The sequence below is a fragment of the Ambystoma mexicanum genome, chromosome 6p, assembly GCF_040938575.1.
Source record: "Ambystoma mexicanum isolate Mex_15411 chromosome 6p, UKY_AmexF1_1, whole genome shotgun sequence".
In the NCBI taxonomy this organism is placed as follows: Eukaryota; Metazoa; Chordata; class Amphibia; order Caudata; family Ambystomatidae; genus Ambystoma; species Ambystoma mexicanum.
In genome coordinates this window covers 494,673,325-494,694,162 of record NC_090935.1, presented here as the reverse complement: position 1 = coordinate 494,694,162, position 20,838 = coordinate 494,673,325, and the positions used below count along the sequence as shown (strand labels likewise).

General features: G+C 46.9%; 1 protein-coding gene across 2 annotated transcripts in view; it reads right to left on the bottom strand.

Annotated features, from left to right (window-relative positions):
• The window catches only part of MAP3K1 (mitogen-activated protein kinase kinase kinase 1), a 752,184-nt gene that overhangs the window by 406,850 nt on the left and 324,496 nt on the right, over positions 1–20,838 (bottom strand). For both annotated transcript variants that reach the window (XM_069627298.1, XM_069627297.1), the window contains exon 6: positions 11,896–12,044. In XM_069627298.1, the coding sequence (XP_069483399.1) occupies positions 11,896–12,044 (149 nt within the window). The remainder of the gene's footprint in view (positions 1–11,895; positions 12,045–20,838) is intronic.

Below are 20,838 nucleotides of genomic sequence, written 5' to 3'. Positions count from 1 at the left end.
TCCATTCTCTTGGTCTTTTGGGTGGGGGTGGGTTTTGGCTACCCAAAAACCTCTCCATCTTTTCCATACGAGAATGGAGTCTTTCCAGGGTCTCATGGGGAACCCCTGAATAGTCTAGAGGGGGGAAATCAGTGTTTTCGGCTTCAAAACGCTTCGAACGCTCCCACAACGTCGACGAAAGGTTTCCGTCGCCCTCAGAAAAGCCCTCCGGTAGTTCAGAAGTGCCTTTAGATGGATGGGGCAGTTCCTGGCTACTCTTGTGCTTTTTCAGCGTTTCTATATCCTTGGGTGCGGTATTCGACGTCTGTTTAGTCGTCCGCTTACGTTTGTCCTCGGAAACAATTCTCGCCAGACTCTCGACGACGAGTTCGTCAGTCGAGGGTTCTGGAGTCGGCGTTGCCTGCTTTGCGCGTTGTTTTTCGACGGCCGCTCTATGGAGCGTTACGTCGGATGTTTTTGGGGTAGCGCCCGTATTAGATAAAAGCCCAATCGCTGGTCGCGGCTGCGTTTGCGGGTGGGGCTTCAGACCCTTGCGGTCTGAGGTCGACGCCGGAGTGCCCTGCGTCCCCTTCGGCGCTGGTGGATCCTTCGTCCCGGACGAAGAAGAGCCGTGGGTTGTGTGCTTAGGCCTATGGGGTCTGTGTGCGTCCTTGTCGCCGGGGTGTTCATCCCCATAAGCAGGGCGAGAGCCAAGCCCGTTGGGGCCGGGGACAGACGTCGAGGAGCGCGAGCGCTCCTTCTGGGGGTTAATGACTTCCGTAACGGACGTCGAGTTATCACCCTCCTCGTCACTTTCTGTAACAGCGGCAGCGGGTGAGGAAACGGACTTCGACATCGCGTAGTCCGCCCACCTCTTAACTTTCCGTTCTTTAAGAGTTCTTGGTTTCAAGAGCTTACAGGCCGCGCAGCTGTCCTCTTTATGATCGAGGGGGCAGGCAACGATTACAGAGCTTGTGCTTGTCCTTCCAAGTGTATTTGCCCCTACAGCGTGGGCAAAACTTAAAGGGTGTCCTCTCCATAGCTGAGGCAATAAAACCTGGTGATAACAACCCCAAGGGAAAGATAGGGGAGAAAGAAAGACATTCTCGACGAGAAGGTAAAAAGTTCGAAACCCCCACTCTCCCTACTGTATGTTGGCCGGCGAGGCCTGGCCACGTGTTCGGCAGCGCCGAAGGATCTCCTCCGTCTCTTCCCCTCCGTCGAAAACTTGCTCGGCGGGGAAACAGCTTCACAGCTAACGTCGAGGGGAGGGATCTTTAACAATAACATATATTAAGGACCGAGGTCCGTAGTAATTGTTTAGCAATGTCTCTCTAGGAGCTCCGCGTAAGGCGACCATAAGCTGGGCGGAAAAAAACAATCTGAGGGACCTCGACGCGTGAGGGATTGTGGGTACAACGCACGTCACTATAAGGATAGTGTTACAGACACGCCTTGTCGACGTCCCCTTTTCGACTACGAAAAACAAAATGCAATACTCCGCAGTGACCACTGGATGTCGGACCTATGCACAGCATGTGATTCTAAGCAGATTAACAAACATCAGAAATATGGTTACGGACAATAATCATTGGGGAGAAAATACCACAAAGGATACGGACAATAATCATAGTAATAAACCTACCTTCAAGACGGAATGGTCGCAGCCGGTCTGGACCTCCACACCCAGGACCAGTGACGCAACAAGGTCCATCCACAGCGCCCCTGCTGAAGGAAAGCAGGACGAAGAGCCCATCATTACATCAAAACGGGTGAGCTTGCATGGGCAAACTATTACACACTACATTCTGGCACAAAAGGGTCAAGGGGAATCACAGCACCAGCACGCTATTCTCACTGCCTCTCATCTTCTCTCAGGATCAGTACCAGTAGCCTGGGTCCTCGATACCACTGCAGTTGCGGGTGAGAAGCGATCCAAAGGAGTCAACTCATGGGAGGGCTGCAACCGTGCCCCAAAGTCCCCGCAGAGACCAGGTAAGCGTAACAGTACGCCAAGCCTCTCTGAATCTCTGCCTCGGCGTTATGTATACCTCAGAGATTGACCAGTTGGCCCAATACTGGGGGAGCTACGGGCTGAAGTGCAAGCCTCCAGACAAGAAACAAATTCCTTAAGGAGGGATCTCATTGTTGCCCGAGAACGACCCGACGAGCTGGCAAAACAGGCGCTTCAAACTCATGCAGGCCAGGTTCCACTACCTGGAATCGCGCCAACCCCTTTGCCACCATCACCACCCGTTCAAGTGGTACTCCCAGGGGCTGTACTGTTGGCTCCACCTGAGCGGTTTACCGGCGACCCCAACAAATATGGCATATTTATGATTCAGTGCCGCCTGCACTTTGTGCCGTCCAGGTGCATTCCTGAATGATAGTTCCAGGGTGGCTTTTTTTACTTTCGTATCTAGGAGGCAGCACGGCGGACTGGTTGATACCTTTGGTCAATCAGGATGACACTGTACTTCACAATTTTGGGGAGTTCCAACGGAATTGGAAAAGTTGTTTGCGAGACACACCCAAGGACAGGCTCTGGATAACGAACTGTTGTCACTAAGACAGGGCAATCATGATTTACTGAAGTATATAGCCACATTTAATCGCCTGATTGCACAAACCAATTGGCCTGAAGAAAAAAGAACCACATTTTACCGAGGACTACGTGGGGAACTAAAGGACATGCTAGCCCAGGTGGTCAATCTTCCGGAAGGCTGTGCAGAGTATATTAACATAACGCTGCAACTGGATCATAGATTACAAGTCCGGAAATTGGATCGCACAAGAACTGAAGGAAGGTCAATCTATATGCGACCCAGGAACAATCTAGTCAAGACCCATGAAACCACTGAACCCATGCAGATTGTGAGGTTACGCGCCCCTATATCTAAGGCAGAGAGAGAGAAAAGGAGGCAGCAACAACTTTGTTTATATTGTGGCAAGGCAGGACATTTTCTTCGAGATTGCCCAACAAAACCACCCAAGAAAACTGTAGGTGCAATGGATAATACCGATAACTAGCAAGACAAGGCTATGGAAAACTCCAGCGCCCGACAAGGGTAGGGGTCCCCTTGTCGAGCGAAAAGAAGAAAGTAGTTCAGACCTCACATTTAGTCATTCCGGTACTCTTAGTCCACCACCAGCAACCATCAAAGATACACGCCTTGGAGGCGTATATTGACACTCGGGCAGTAGGTAACTATATTGATCAGGGTCTAGCCGCATGAACAGGCCTCCCTCTTCGGCATAAAACACAGGCAGACGTGACTGCAGTGTACGGCTCTCAACTATCCTCTGGACCAGTAATGCAACACACCAAAAAAGTTATGCTGATATGTCAGGATGGTCATCAGGAAGACATCTCTTTTGATCTTATTGGAGCGCCACAGTTCCAGATGATCCTACGAATGCCGTGGCTGGAAACCCATAACCCCAGAATAGACTGGAAAACACGAGTGCTGACCTTTCCGCAAGAATGCGCCAAAACTTATCGCAAGAATCTGCAAAGACCCAAAAGCACTTCTGGCTCTTGCTGGTGGCCTGCCCCAAGAATATTCGGACTATCAAGACGTATTCCAAAAAGAAAAGGCAAATACTCTGCCTCCACATGGGCGCTATGACTGCCAGATCGACCTGATAACCAGAGCTCCAATCCCGTGCAGCCGAATATATGCTTTGACTGAGCAAGAAAATCAACACCTACGAACCTACCTAGATCAGTACCTACCCAATGGATTAATTCGGCCATCCAAGTCCCCTGCTTCCTCACCACTCTTCTTCGTACCCAAGAAGGAAGGTGACTTAAGAACGTACATCGATTACAGGGCATTGAATCAAATCACGGTTAAGAATAGATGCCCTCTGCCACTCATCGTTGAACTACTTGATCAGGTAAAGAGCGCTCAAATCTACACGAAACTGGACCTTCTGAGTGCCTATAACCTCGTAAGAGTTAAAAGTGGTGACGAGTGGAAAACAGCATTCCGGACCAAATATGGACTTTGATTATCAGGTGATGCCATTTGGGTTATGCAACGCACCAGCGGCATTCCAGTTCTTTATGAACGATGTGCTCCATGAACTATTGGATGTCTGTGTTCTCGTTTACATTGATGATATTCTGATCTATTCGCAGTCCAAGGAAGATCATGTACGCCATGTAAGAGCAGTGTTGGAAAAGCTCTGCCGATTATTTGCCAAACTAGAGAAATGTTCCTTACACGTCACGGAGGTCGAGTTTTGGGGCTTCATGCTTACTCCACAAGGAGTTCATATGGACACATGCAAGGTTGAAGCTATCCTTAAATGGCCATCTACCAAAGGGGTACAAAGTGTACTGGGATTTGCTAACTTTTATAGACGGTTTAGACCATAATTCTCACAGATCGTCCATCTGATCACATCTCTTCTAAAGAATAAGAAGAAATTTGTTTGGTCCACTGAGGCTGAGAGCGCCTTCTAAGACTTAAAGCAAGACTTCACCTCAGCACCTATACTTCTACATTCTCGGCCGGATCTACCATATGTGGTTGAGACTGATACCTCCAGTATTGCCATGGGAGCCGTGTCATCACAAAGGGACCCTGAGACTGGGCAGCTCCATCCCATAGCATTCTGGTCTCGCAGGTTTTCTGCACCTGAAAAGAATTACGCAATTACTGATAAAGAGCTCCTAGCAATCAAAGGAGCCTTCAAGACCTGGAGACACTATCTTTTAAGGGCAAAAGACACGGTTACTGTTATTACATATCACTGTAATCTACAATATTTGAAGACAGCCAAGGCTCAATCCTCTCGTCAACTCCGTTGGGCTTTATTCTTTGCAGAGTACGATTTTGTGATAGCCTACCAACCAAGGGTGCGTAACGGAAAGGCAGACGCCTCATCGCGAATGGGAGAGGACCACGCCTTCGATCCATCCAACCCCATAGCCATTATTCCCGAAGAACGGATTAAACATCAGATAGCCGTAACTACCTGCTGGGAAAATTTAAAGACTGATCTCCAAGCTCAGATGGACCAGACGGCCCAGAAGGAATGGTTGAGTAAAGGAAATCAATACTCCATCAGAAATAAAATGCCATACTTTCAGGGAAGACTATATGTTCAGGACAAGGAAATACGTACTAAGATAATAGCAAATTATCATGAGTCATTGGTGGAAGGACACCCGGGGATCGCCAAGACTAGAGCCAAAATCCTTAAGAATTATTGGTGGGCCTCTTGGAGGAAGGATGTTGCCCAGTTTGTTACCACGTGCGGTGTCTACGCACAAAACAAATCCCAAAAATTAAATCCTGCAGGACTATTAAGACCATTAGGAGTACCACCAACGCCATGGCATATATCGTCCATGGACTTCATCACCGATCTGCCACCCTGTGATGGGTTTAATACAATACTGGTTATGGTAGACCTGTTTTCCAAAATGGCACATTTCATCCCACTGAAGGGACTTCCCACCGCTGCTACTCTGGCCACAGTACTTCTGGAACAGATCGTCTGACTACATGGTTTCCCATCTGTACTGGTTTCTGACAGGGGATCTCAGTTCCTTTCAACCTTCTGGAGAAGATGTTGTAAACTAGCCCAAATTGACCTTTCCACGAAGCACCATCCCCAAACCGATGGTCAAACGGAGAGGAGGAACCAGACACTCGAACAATATTTGAGATGTATGTTACAACAAACCGGAGACTCCTGGAAAAACACCCACTAGTTAAGTGAATTTGCATACAACTCTATTCATAGCAGCACTGGACAGACCCCATTTTACATAATGAACGGTCGACACCCAAGAACATATTCCTTTGACCCCCTTGATGAGTTGGAGATGCCAGCTGCTACATCATTGCATAATAATCACCCTATCTCTTAAAGAAGCTAGCGAAAACTTAATTCGAGCTGAGGAGCAACAAAAGAAATGTGCAGACCGACATAGGAGAGGCGCTCCACAATATCACGTCGGGGATAAAGTGTGGTTGGCGTCCAAAAACATTCTTTTAAAAAGGACCTTGTGCCTTTCGGCCACGATACCTGGGGCCATACCCAATTAAAGCCATAAACCCTGTGGCCATGAAGTTGGATTTACCTTCCAACACGCAAATCCATCCAGTTTTTCATGTCTCTTCTAAAACCAGTGAAACCGGACACTCGAATTTCAGCACCACCAGAACTGGAGATCATCGCATGTGAACTTTAGTATGAGGTAAAGAACATCCTGGACTCCAAGAAAGGAAGCTCAAAACTATATTATCTCATTGATTGGTAGGGCTACGGGCCCCAGGATCGTACTTGGGAGCCAGCTGAATTTGTCCATGCTCCACGACTCAAACAATTTCATCAGAACAACCCCACCAAACCGGGACCGCAGGGAAGAACAACCGTAAGAGGGGCCTTCAGGGGGGAGAGTGCTGTCATGGCCACTGGTCAAGGGCCAAGTACTTCACCACCTGCCGGGTCCCAATGGACCCAGTCTTGGCACCTATGGCACCAAGCTCATTACAAAGTGTGCTCTGCCCACAGAATACTGAAAGCATGTGCCTCTAGGCCGGGCGGGGCCCTACCATACAGGGAAGGCCCATGCAGAAGACAGGAGTGGCAAGGTGGGGCCACAAGGCAGGGCCTAAGGGGAGTGGCTGGGGCCAGGCTATATAAATCGGCCCCACCCTCATGCTGGCGCTTCGCGTAAGTCTGCTAGAGCAGTGTGACGCTTACCGCTGTTCAGAAGACTCTTACCTGGTTCAGCACATGTATCTTCAGTCTCCGGAACCCTCCAGCATCTTACCTGGAATCAGCAACACCATCGCTAGAAGCACTGCCATCTGCTTCCATCTGCAGCCGCCGCTCGCATCTTCCCCGAGTCAGCCTCGCCATCGCGTGAAGAAGCTCTTCTACCGCTTCCGACTCTGCAGCAGCCGCACTCAACTTACCAGTCTTCTTGAGTCCTCCGTGGGCGCCGCCCAGCATCCTTACCTGTGCTGAACTTCAATCATCACGGGGCCATCTTCCGGTGCAGCATCCACGCGGACCTTCATCTCCGGCAGCCTGCAGGAGTTCGGAAACCGCTCACCAGCTAATACCGACCAGCTGTACCTGCGAAGGGAATAGAAAGCACAAGGCGAGCAGGTCGCATAGACTATAACACATTACGCAGCGCTACTCACGAACTTGGCGCAGTTTCTGGAACAGTCTACTTACCACCAGTAGGTCCTCCGGGATAGACTCATCACCACATGCTTGTGGGCGAGCGCGTGGTGATAGACAAAGGACAATACATGGTTACAGACAATCATTGGGGAAAATTACCACAAAGGATACAGACAATCATAGTAATAAACCTACCTTCAAGACGGAATGGTCGCAGCCGGTCTGGACCTCCACGCCCAGGACCAGTGACGCAACCAGGTCCATCCACAGCGCCCCTGCTTAAGGAAAGCAGGACGGAGAGCCCATCATTACATCAAAACAGGTGAGCTTGCATGGGCAAACTCTTACGCACTACATTCTGGCACGAAAGGGACGAGGGGAATCACAGAACCACCACACTATTCTCACTGCCTCTCATCTTCTCTCAGGACCAGTAGCAGCACCCCGGGTCCACTGCAGTTGGGGGTGAGAAGCGATCCAAAGGAGTCAACTCCTGGGAGGGCTCCAACCATGCCCCAACGTCCCTGCAGAGACCAGGTGAGCGTAACAGTCACCCAGAAAACTGGGTCAGGGCAACAGTGGTCCCTTCACATTGTTGCGAAGAGTCTGCAGGCGTCTCTGGTCATCTTCAGTAACTTCAGTTTCCAGTGGTCGACTTGCCTTCCACCTCAGGAACCTCACCTTTTATACAGTTGCAGCACACATTCCTCTGCAATCTCTCCCTTTAATTTACAGAAAGGGGCAGGTGGATGTCCAATCAGCCAGACCGCCAATAGGAGCTGGTTCCATTCAGGCACTCTGGCAGACAAACTGCAGGGGGGTGAAAAACTCCTCCCACACATCCCGCCTATGCTCCAGGGTGTCTGGGCAGGCAGGGACACCCAGGGGCTCCCACCAAAGGCAAAACACTCACACATGCATCCCCCTCCCAGGATGGTAAAAGGGCTGACAAAGAACAAACAAGCTAGTAATGGCGGAAAAAAAAGAAGCCACCAAGTTAATACTTGGGTGACCCTATTGTGCTTAACAGGCTATAAACATAACCTGCGGTAACAAATTCACACAACAGTTGCAGTCGAGACCAGTCATAAGTAGAAGTTTGACTATGATAAAAAAAAAAACAACAAGATCATCACAGGAGCAGAGAGAAGGGGGATACCAGGTACCTCCTTGACACTCCACATAAGGTGGTGTGTGCCAATCTCTCAAGAGTATAATGTTTTAGGAGAGAGACTAAGTATCTCTCTATCCTTATGAACTGTAGTTGCTCTAGTAAATAGAAAAGCATTCCAAATTGGAACCCAACGGCTTCCCAGCAAAACTGCCCATAAGGAGCTCTGTGCTGCAAAAGTAAAATACAGGTGCCTTAAGAGATATGGAGGAACGTAGAGTCCATATGACAGTAAAACACAAAGAACAGAGTTCCAAAAGACAGAACCCATAAGAATGAATGAGTGGAAAAAGACTCCACTCATTCAGTATTAAAGAAAAAGGTGCAGAAGTCCAGCAAATGGTGCGAGTGGTCTCACTGGGAGAGGGGATGAAGTATAAAAATGATAAATCTCCCTAACACACAGCCAAGCCTCTAAAGTCATAAATACCACCAGCTCTGAACTAACAAAAACACCAGGTGCTCTGCCAGGGATAGGCCCAACTGCAGACGCCATTTAATATTTTGTATAAAGAAAATAAAAATGCAAAACCATGCACTAGGCAAACTGCATTACATTCCTATTTCTGGTGATACATTTGGAATGAAAAAAAAAATCTGAGCTCTTTTTTATTTAAATGTTCAGCTGGAACAGGTCTATTAGATGAAACTAATGTGATTTTTTGTCCCAGTGATCCATATATCAGCGTCCAGATTGGCAAGTCTGTTACGTTGAGATGGAAAAATAATGTGTGCTTAAAAGTTATAAGCCAAAATATGCAAGTCATTAAACATTTGTCCCGTCAAGATAACAATTGCACCATTTATTTTGCAACAGAGAATTACATTTGGTGACTCTACTAGTAAGATGGCTACATGTGTGGTTATTACGATTTCAGAATGTTAAAATGTTTAATACAAGAATTCTTTAAGATGACATCCCATAAAATAGGAGGGAAACTGGGTTTAGAAGTTACTCCAAGCTGACTACCCTCTTCATTAATACGTCTAATGGCCGTAAAGGGGTATATCTAAAATGATGTCACTTTTGGAATAATGGCCAATCACATACATTGACCAATTAGAATGGAGAAATTATACACACATCAAAAAGGAGTGGTTTCTGTTCTACAAAAGGTCAAACACACTGACAGGGAGGACTCACTCACTGACTGATGGGATGGAGAGAAAGGAGAATTGATAACAGGATGGAGATGGAATAGGCGGATATCCTTTTGAACCCATTGAGGGATTATTAGCTGATCACTCTAAGTGATGAAGACTGGAAGTTAAGTCCCAGGCCTTCTTCAGTGGAAGACACAGCAGATAGCCTGTGGAAGAAAGTGTATCCCATCATGCTGACTGATGCCCAGAGGGGGAGAATTGCACCAGTACTTAAGAGGGTGCCTACCTGTGAGACAGCCAAAAGAAATTCATATGAGGGTATGATCTAAAGAGGATGTAATCCTGAGGGGAGCAATACTATAAAGTAGAATTAGATTAAACCCTGGCCACTCTTATTGGTGTACTGTGGGATGGGAATATATAAATTGCTTGTGCATCCAGAGAAGTTAGGGAAGATTTCTGTAGTGTGTGCGCTTTCTGTAAAAATATATATTTCATAGGCTCGATGGTGTGTATACAGCGAGATCTCCTCATTCTCTGTGCGAAGACACCTAGCATGGAAGAATTATCAGGGTCAAATAGAAATGTCATTGTGTGCTTACCTAGAAAAAAAGAATATAACTGAAGTAATTCCTGGGTATACCATCAAACAGAACGCTGTTATTAATGCTGAGTCAATTAAGGTAAAAGAGGGTGATTATTTAATACCCGTTATCCGGCTTTTTTAGTTGCCCATTGACATTGAGAAAAGTGATCTTTTACACAGTAATTAAACAAACATCACTGAATCTAGCCTACATGTTCAACCCCAATTTTCTTTTTACAAGCCATTTACATACATACAGGTCTAGCAGTTTGTTACAAATGAGTTTTTAGAATGCTGCTGACATTTTGACACATCCGAGTAAGGGATGGTAGCATCTATTCTGAATAAAAGTAGAGAGAATTGCATAGGCAGGAATTCTTTGAACTAATTTGCTTTTTAAACAAATGAAACATTCATGGAAACGTCCAAAATGACTATCGATTTGTACAAATGGTACAAAAGACTGAAAAAGGCCTGTACCATTCGTACGAATGGATACTGTCTTTTTGGCCGTTTCCATTGAGAGTCTGAAAAATAATGAACATGAGGAGCGGGAGGTTGCAGGGGTGTCCCCCGCTCCGCATGTTCACGATTTTCGGACTGGGGGTTGCGGGGTATCGCTCGTATAGGGGAATAACTTTTTTTTTAAAGAAAAGGAAAGGACCTGCGGCAGTGGTTCCCAAGCACATAAGTGAAGGGAACGGGTGTCGCAGGGAGTCGGCGGCACACGAGGTGTGCCGCCAAAAGCAAAATGTAAGGGGGTGCGGGGTGTTTGTGGGGTATGTTTGGGGAGACATTCACTTTGCGTTGTTTGACCGTAACTGTCAAGTTAGCTACTTTTGTTCCGACAAGAACTTTTCCGTTGTGAGCAAACAACCCAAATCCAGATTCATCCTGGACTCTCGTGCGTTTGTAATCAATGTTGCAGGTGCACTCAGGGTGAATTAAACCTATAGATACATATGGGGAATTAAATGTATGAATAAATATGGATATGGGTGTTTTAGAACAGTCTGATTTCCATAAATGTAGCACTGAAAACTGAGGTGACTTGTGGATTTATAATTTTTCATCATTGGCATTTCATGAATGAAAGACTTCTTCATCTTTAAAATAATTCAATTATTTCTATTCTATTAATAAATAGACCTTCTGTGCAACCCTGTTTGCTTCTTGTCCCGAAATGGGAAGGGGTGGCGTAGGGAATACATTGTTAAATTGGAAGTCTCAAATGCAGAAAGAGAACTTTATGAAATAAAGGAAAATTATGCACACCTGGTTTGGGGTGGGTGGAAAGTTTTCCTGAATTATAGGTCAGCGGATCAAAACATCCTACACTATATCCCATTTCAAGCACATTTTAAATGAAATCATTGTAATGGGATAACTTTCATTAAAGGGTACATAAGGTGTGCAACACTTACTGTGAAATAGTGTCTCAGACAAGGCACACAATCTGTAAAATTACATTGAGTCTTTACTACTATGCATTTGCTTAAAGCTGTTCTTTTAACTTACAGATCATGCAATTACATTTTGTTCTAATGCATGCAAATGAAATGCATATCTACTTTTAAACACCCTAAAATGGCATGTCCAAGAAAGAACTTTTATTAAAATTGCACTTTGATTTTAGGGGAATTCTACCATGCTTCAGTACATCTAGTATTGTAGGGAAAAGAAGCAGATATTTTAAAATAAATCATACCGGAATTGTCAAATCTTCACAGCATCATGAGAACAGAAGCAAGTTCCAGCTCCACTATATAGGAATGTTTAAGAGCAAAAAGCACATTTAAGCACATTTGGCACACTATGCCAACAGCCATTGCTTAACTTGTTAAACATCCAAAGAGAGTGATCGGTATAACCACGCATTCTGCCAAGTAGTACTAACCTGCTTTCTGAACTAGATGTGGAGGTACTAGACGATGACAATGTATGCGAGTTTGACATGCGTGAAACAAACTTCTGGATGGTGCTACGGGATGGAGCTTTGATCCTTGAGCTACGCCTATTATGATATTTCTGGAACAAGCTCTCAACCTAACATGGATAAAAAAATAAAAGCAATTACAAAATGTAAAAGTTAGTTTCAGTCGTAAATAAATAATGTGTTTTACTTGATAGGTTACATGAACTGCTAAATGCACGATAATTTAAAGAAAGTTTCAGAAAAGTAGAAAGAAATTTGAGAACCGCGTTTGTAATAACTGGATTTGAGTACACAAAACATGGTTTAAGAGATACCCAGATATAGGGCTTATTCCAAGTGCACATTGATATCTTTGACAAGAACAGGAAGCATGATTGTGTACTATTGTTCATTTTTACCAAATTAGAAAAATGTGTGTAGTTTCAGTTTCATACACAAAATGGCCTTACTAGCAAATGTGGCACAGTTAGAAATATTTTCTTCTAAAATTTCCATTTTACAGCAATTCCACCTGGACTAAGATGGATTTCTCCTTCAATTGTAACAAACAGCAGTAGCATTTAATGACAAATGGATTAAAAGAAACTTCAAAGGGGAACAGACGGGCCAGAATGTGGTTCAGCATTGTATGGCAAACTGTTTTGCCAAGGTTTGTCTTCATATTTGTCATGATGAAATAATTGGATTTTTAGCTTTGTTGCCTACGGGAAAGTAAAGATTAGACTGGCATGACTTTCCAGAGGACATCACAACTGGAGACTCCTCCCTGTAGAGCGTTAACAGTACCTAAAAGTGGCTCAGGAAAAGCTTCAGAAAGTAGAGTCAGAAACCGGGCTCACCCGATCGTCATCTCACAATAACCTTAAAACAGAGCTGGAAGCTTCCAAATCAATTTTCTACAAAGTTCAAGATCAATGGATAACCTTTTTTAGTCCGGTCAGCTGCTTTTAGCAAACTTTCCAATGATACTAATATTTCATGTTCATGAGTCCCCACTAATTCTTGCTCCTGGATGTCTCCTACTCTGCAGGAGAGGGCTGGGAACTAGAAATGGCCCTGAAATGTTTCACAGTGACCCCATATTACAATAAGAAAGCAAACCTAGCGAGCAAGTCCAACCTCTCGAAGCAGGGTTGGGTAGGTTCTCCCGACAAGATTTGTAAGAATGAGTCCACATACAGAATTTTAAAGTCCCTATGTATAGAAAGATTAAAACTTATTTGACCCAGAACATTTGATAAGAGTGAGGAACAACATACAGAAAGCATAACCATGTTTGTTCTTTAAAGGAATGTTGAAGATGAGGAGAGGTGGAGGAAGGGAGGTGGGTTGACTGGGAAATTGACTAAGAGGAATAAGAGTAGCAGAACACCAAGAAAAGCCTTTTTACTTTAATAACGTTGCTTAGCTCATCTGCTTAAAGGGCACTGATCAGTCGGTATGGCCATCAGTGCCAGTATCCCCCATTACAAAATTCCTTGTTTGTTATACTGGACACCTCACAGCGAAGTGTAGTAGGGGTACTAAATTTCTCTTTGGTTTCTAGCAACTTTATGGTTACTTGCATGATGTGTCCAAGAGGGACTGGTAGCAGTGGCTATTTTATTTTCCGATTGCATGTACTTTTGAATTTCATGGCATAATGAATTAGTGCACCATACATACTCTAAAAACGGCCATGCCATGAGATTTCGGTCAGTCCTTTGGCCGGGGTGTGGGTGTGGGTGTGGGTGTGGGTGTGTGTGGGTGTGTGTGTGTGTGTGTGTGTGTGTGTGTGTGTGTGTGTGTGTGTGTGTGTGTGTTTTTTTGGCAGGGCAGATGTGGTGTCCTGAGGCTGCCATGAATTGTACAGCCGCTGCCAGCTTAAATGGTGCAGATCCTTACTATGGGTTGACTCCAGCTAGAATTTAGGATAAAAGGAGGGCTCCTGTAGCCATTCTTCATATCATTGTTTGAGCCAAGACCCCTTTGAAATGGAGCATCCCACTGTAGACCCATGGATCATCGATGCAGACAACCAGCATTGCCTTCAGCAACCGTCCCGGCAAGGACTTGCTTCATTGATCTCATGAAGGCCTTCAATGGTGCTTTAACCCCTGGATCGGTGGGAACAACCATTCTTATCTCCTGCTCTAGGATGCGGTCCTTGAGAGTCTGGCAATGTCCAGGGACCATCCAGTGGACTAACCAGCTCTTTCTTGGGATACCTTGCTGCAGCGGTCACCGTCCAGAGATCAGACTTCGGACTCTGTTGACCCAAGTGGGGCTTGCAGGAACAGCTTCTTTGTCCTCTTACGCCTTGATTGCGTGGTCATTGCTGTCTCCCATCTGCATCATGCCCTAGAGGGCCTCTCAGGTTGTGAACTTAGTGGTGAGCCTTTTTTCATCGTGCCCGTTAGGGAGAATGTTCAGTTTCTGTGCTAATTCCCTTTAACCTGAGACCCCCAGCATTGCTGGTCTCTAGATTTTTGATTTTATTCTCCTGAGTGAATGGAACTTTTGACCACTCCCTCATTTCTTTTTTCTGACTGGGATTTTTATGTTACTGCTTTTATGAAGTATGCTTTCCTCCATGTGTCTGGCATCTGTGACACCCAGCACCCCCTGTGTAGTGTCACTGAGAAGCCCCTTGGACTTCTCTTTATGTTGTATTTCATTCTCTTCTGTGAACTGCAATTCCCAAGAGTAGTAAGATAAGTTATCTTACTTACCCTTTATTTTGTGGTTCCAGCACACACCACTTATGTGGGGTGCTGGGTGGTTACACTAACTCCCTTTTCCCACTACTCATGTAATATTGTGTTAGTGACCAACAAATCTAAATGGCTGGTGACAGTATACTTTTTTCTACCTTTTGTGCCTTTTACTAGCAGGCTGATTTCTCAGCTGCAGTACAGAACCCATGGGTGGCCATTTTCTCCCCCTTTTTTGCAATTTGTTTGCCAGTTCCTTCTGGACTCTCCTATCATTTAATGTAGGATTGGGTCCTTTGTGAATTTTGCCTTTGTCTGGCTTCAGCCCTGAAACACGCCCAGGCTCCAGTGTGTCTGGCAAGGCAGGCAGTGAGGGAGGGTACCGAAACATTGCTGTCCTTTGTGGGTATGCCTGGCTGAAACCAACTAGGCAGCTGGCTGTCCCAGAGGACAGCCAACCGCTGGGTGACCGACGGCTCCATGGGTGTGAGTGAATGGGTCCCAGCATATAGGGCGAGGATTTTGGGGACTACAGGCTGAGTTGACCACTGGAACAAGAAATCTGAAGACGAGGAGAGATGCCAGCAGCAGCACCTTCAACAGCCACGGAAACACAGGTGAAGCCATGCAGCTCCGATGGCCCTGTATTCATCTCGAAAGGGAAGCTCTGGCAAGGATGACTTCCTCCCTTGGGCTCGTGGGACCAACTTGCCTCAAGGACTTCTTCAATTTGGGCCATCCCCAAACGTCCTGCGACGATTTTCCAGGGCTACAAAACACCAATACCAGGGTCTCTGAACCATTTACAAGTGCATCGTCTTGCGAACATTGCATCTCGCTGAAACTTTTCAGTCATCCGTGTGGACCTCCAGAGGCAGGGATTCTTTACCAAAAGTCCCCTCACAAGAGTTCAGGTCAGAGTATTCGAAGAGAATCCAACCTGCAATATTAGTTTCTTCTTGGCACTAAGAAAAAAGGCACCAAAACCACAAAGCCGCTGGAGTGAGCTAAATGCTTACTCCTCCTCTCTCTAGTTCTGGCGCTGAAGCCCACTGAAGGTCCCCCCTTTTGTCAACACTACCAAGGAGCAGGAATCAGGGTCTTCATTAGTGCATGCAGAAGGCGACCAGGTACATTTTCAACTTCACTCTTCAGGTAATGTGGGGCTTGGGTTACACTTACTTTAGGCCATTTTCTGTGCTCCTTTGCTTTTGGCGTGCTTTTTTTCTCAATTGGGAGTTGACCTCCACTCCACTGTGCAGGTCTTGCAACCTTTATTCCAACAGGAAGGCTGCTCTTGAGCTCCTGTGTTTTCTACAAGAACAGACTGATCACTTCACTTTTCGCTGAAGACTCTGGAACTGGTGTCCACTTGACTGTGGCTTTCCTTGTTTCACAAACGTCCACCTTCTTGATTGTACTGGCTTTGGCAATGCTGGTTCCTCCATAGACGAATTGTGAACACTATTTTAGTTAGGAAACAGACTGCCTATATCCCTCTGCGAGTGTGTACTGGTTACTGTACGCTGTAACCACCTGTAACTAAGTTTGCATCCGTATGTAACCAGCAAGCCTCAATGTAACAGCGCCACGATGCCTCAGGGCTGTTGTGCGCTCTATAAATACTAATAAATAAAATACTTACCATTTGCTAGCGTTGTTCTGTCCAACCTTTACTTCCCCTTAAACTGAATTTTGCAAAGGTGATAGATAGAAGTGCTTTTACTGTACTTAACTGACGTCACTGTGTGCTGGATATGAAAAGTATATGAACAATTACTCACTGCACTCCTTTTATAATCCAATTCCTTTTCCACTTTAATGTTATCAGTAGTTTCTGCATTTTAGATTTGCTGTGTGTGCGCGTGCATATTTTTAATATAACTGAGTCTTTTCTTTGATCTCTGTATGTACCGATTTCTTTGTACTGCTCTACAGCTCACATAACTCCCTCCTAACGTAGGCCTGACTGCTCAGCCATGCTACCGAATTGTGTAGCACAGGACTATATTAAGAGTTGGGTCCCAAATACCAAGAGAAGTCTTATGAAGTGTAACCCCAGTTGGACTTTAGAAAAACGTACCTAACAGAGCCATGGTCATCCAGTTGCGCAGCACCAGGACCCATCTTGCCAGAATACGAAACGGCCGACTAGCCAGACCTAAAACCCAAAGCCGAAAGGGAGCTCTGCATCAACGATCCATGGACCCTGTCCTGCAACTGTATATAGGCACGAGGTGGGCCCAGTAAATTCAGAACCCTCAGTAATGGTTTCCAACGGAATCTGAGTACAGGGAGTGAGATTACATGGCGGTTATTACTGCCCTCAGGGATTAATGGGTGTAAAACCAAGCCAACCTCACTCTTGCCTAGTCATGTGTGACGTTCTGGCCAACAATTCTGATCCCCTCCCTTCCCCAGGCTTCCCTTAAGGTGGCAGGATTGGGGGTCGGCAGGGGGGGGGGGGGGGGACTTGCTTGCTTTGTTCTTCATTACTTGAAACACATACATGGTGACTTTGCCAACATGTGTTCAGTCTTCTCCAAACGACTAGCTCCCTGCAAAAGTTGACTTTTGCACTTGTGACATTTAAGGCACTAGGTCCCATCTCCTTTAAGCTGGGAAAGATCTCAAAGTATTTCTTATGTTCTATAATGTTTTGTTTGTGTTTTTCTACTCTTACCTATCTGATGTCTAATTGGTTTATTACTTAATGTGGTTTTCTTTACTTGCATTACTACATTCTTTACTACATTTACAGTGTTCTTTGATCTGAGTGAAAAGTAAAGTGTTGGTGCGCTTTGGTAATTGCGCCCCAAGGTGGATGCAGAGATTAGCAACGTTCTTCTGAAACACACCAGGCTTGCCATGGTCATGTGCTTGCAAAAGGTTTACTACTAGGCAGGTATACAATCCACTTAACTCTTAAGTCATATGACAAAGTCAGCCAGGTCCTAGGACTCTCTGGGGAAGTCTGGTCTTTCGTCAGAGTTCAAACCCATAAGGTATGGTGTCCCCCTCTTCAAAACTCAGACCCATCCTTGAGAAGAACTGAAGAGATGCTGGAGAGTATACCAGCTAAGTGCAATTGTTGCTGATGCTGAAGACAGTGCAGAGCCTTCCATGCCTGAAAGTGGAACAGATCATCATACGAGTGGGGCAGTTGTGGCTGGAAATTGTCTAGGGGGCATACATGCCGAGCAGACACCTCTGATGGCTTCAACAAGTCCGGTGGGATCTGTCTCTGCCATGACGCAGAGGCCGAAGCCACCAGGGGACTTGGCAAATATGTCAAGCATATTGAACCTGAATTCCTTGCACTGTTTAGGTGAGGAGGACTAAGGAACAAATTACTTACCTGTAACTGTTGTTCTCCAGCATGGGTCTGGCATGGATTCACATGCTCATGAATATTCCCCGTCGTCAGGCTGGGAATCCTCGGTAAAGAAATAATCAGTATCAGTTTCGTTTCTGATCTGTCTTTCTTAGTAGTAACCAATCACTGATCTCTGGGTAATACTGTCCCCAGCCAATGACTTCCCTCTCCCTAAGCCCCGCCTCTGGCAGCCATCCTCAGATTTGGTAGCACGCAAAGTGGCAGGATGACCAAGTGAAGAGCCGCAGAGGGGTAGGTGGGAGGGTTCGCATGTGAATACAGGTAAGTAACTTGTTCCTTCTCCAGCGTGGGGTCTGGCATGGATTCACATGCTCATGAATAAAAGAATACATAGCAGTATACACATGCACAACCACGGGAGGTGGCAAAGGCTCAACATTAAGCATTACATCCAAAACTCAACATTAAGCAATTCTTACCTCCTCACCAGGCTCACCTTAGGCGAACAGGTTGTGCAGCATTGCTTGGCCGACCCTGGAGTCCCGATCGACGCAGTAGAATCTTGTGAAGGTGTGCGTAGACCTCCACGTAGCAGCCCTGCAGATGTCCAGCAGGAGCACACCAGACAGGAACGCCGTAGTAGCAGCGATCGCTCTGGTCGAATGGGCTCTCGGACGGCCGGGCAGCGGTTGGTTTGCCAACCGGTGACAGTGCATGATGCAGCCGGAGAGCCATCTGGAAATGGAAGTCTTTGAGAGAGCCTTCCCTTGATTCACAGACCCAAAGTTCACAAACAGTTGTGACGTCTTCCAAAAACTCTTCGTGCGGTCCACGTAGAACTTCAGTGCTCTAGCTACATCCAGCGAGTGCAAAGTCCTCTCGGCCGGCGTCAAAGGCGACAGGAAGAAAACTGGTAATACCAAGGGCTTGTTGAGGTGGAAGTCCGATGGCACCTTGGGCATGAAGGAGGGGTGCGTCCTCAGCACCACCCTCGTGTCATGAAAAGTCAAGTATGGAGGCTTGCAACATAGGGCCTGGATCTCTCCCACTCGTCGTGTGGAGGTGATGGCCACGAGGAAGGCTGTCTTCTATGACAGGAACTTCAAGGCGCCGAATGCATAGGCTCGAATGGGGCCCCCCCGCCCCCATGAGCCTGGTCAGCACCACATTAAGCTTCCATGCCGGGGCAGGAGCCTTCACCGGCGGGAACGATCGGAATACTGGACTACTGTAACAGCCTCCATCTTAATCTGCCCGCCTCTACTCTCCGCCCTTTGCAACTCATCCAGAACAGGACTGCAAGACTTGTCCTTGGCCTCAAGCCCAGGGACTGTATCTCTCCAGGACTGAAATCACTACACTGGCTCCCAGTGACTGCGAGGATCAAGTTCAAAACCCTCTGTATTGTCCACAAGGCCGTCTGGGGCCTTGGGCCAAAATACCTTCAACTCTCACTTCCTAAATATCTTCCTTCTCGAGCTCTTCGCTCATCCGCCTCCAACTCCCTCAGGGTCAGCCGCTTCTCCAAACAACGAGTTGGGGGCAGATCTCTTTCCACTGCAGGGGCCTCCCTCTGGAACAGCCTTCCTACCTCCCTGAAACTTGAGGAGAACCACCTCCGGTTCCGGAAGCACCTCAAAACCTTCTTTGCCTCCGCTTTCTCTCCCCTGCTAATATTACTGAAACTGCACTGAATCTGCAAATGGGCCATTCACCGTTCTCGGCCCAGCCACTCTCTCCTGCACTGCCTCCACGGCAACCCCTGCACTACGGGACTGTGTCTGTATCCATACAGCCCCCCTTCCGAGCACTTGTCTGCACTTACCTCGCACTTTCCACCAGCTGGCCCTTGTTATTTATCCTGTATGCTGTATGCTAATAACCCTGTACTGCACTTTCCCCTCTCCCTTTCCCCCATGCACTTTTCCCTTCCCCTCTACCCTTGCACTTGCGCGATCTGAATGACACCTGGCCTAGTAAGATCGTTGTCTGTCTCCCCTTGTTCCCCCCCCTGCCTCGTCGCGCCTTGAAACACTTGTGTATAGGCACGTTACAAATGCCTTATCATATCATAACAATAGTCCCTTCATAAATTCCTTCACCAGGCGGTGAGAAAACAAGGACGCCCGTCCCGTAGTCCTGGTATATCGGGAGATGGCAGCCAGATGTATTTTGATGGAGGCGTGAGACAGTCCAGCTTTGGCCAGCGACAGTAGGTACGGCAGTACTTGAGTGGCCGTAATCCACAGAGGGTTAATCTTCTGTGCACGGGACCAGACAGAGAACCTCTTCCACTTATGACCGTAACACTTAAGAGTTGAGGACGCCCTGGCTTTTGCAAGAACCTCTCTGCAGTCAGCCGGGATATCGTACCCTCCAAACTCTAGTGCTGCAGGAGCCAGGCCTGCAAGTTCAGCGACTGTGGGTCGTGATGGGGAATGGCGCCCCCTTCTCTGGAGAGAAGATCCGCGTCCGCCGGCAGCTTGACTGGTGGGGACGTTGACAAGTCCAGAAGGTCCGGGAACCAGATCTGCCTCGGCCACGCCGGTGCGACGAGGATCATTCTGCACCTGGACCTCTTGAGCTGGTTGATGAGGCGGAGCAGCAACGGAGGGAACGCGTATAGAAAGAGGCCGTCCCAGGGGAACGAGAAAGCATCGCCCATGCTCCTCGGCTGCGGGAACCTGCTGGCGAACCTCTGGCACTTGGAGTTCGTCGCCGTCGCAAAAAGGTCGATCCAGGGTTTTCCCCATCGTCGAAAGAGCCGATCCACCTAGTTCCCACTCGTGACAAGAGCGCAGCTCCCTGCTGAGTGAGTCAGCGATGGTGTTTTTTTTATTCCTGCCAAGTGGAACCAGAAACATCCCCTGGGCG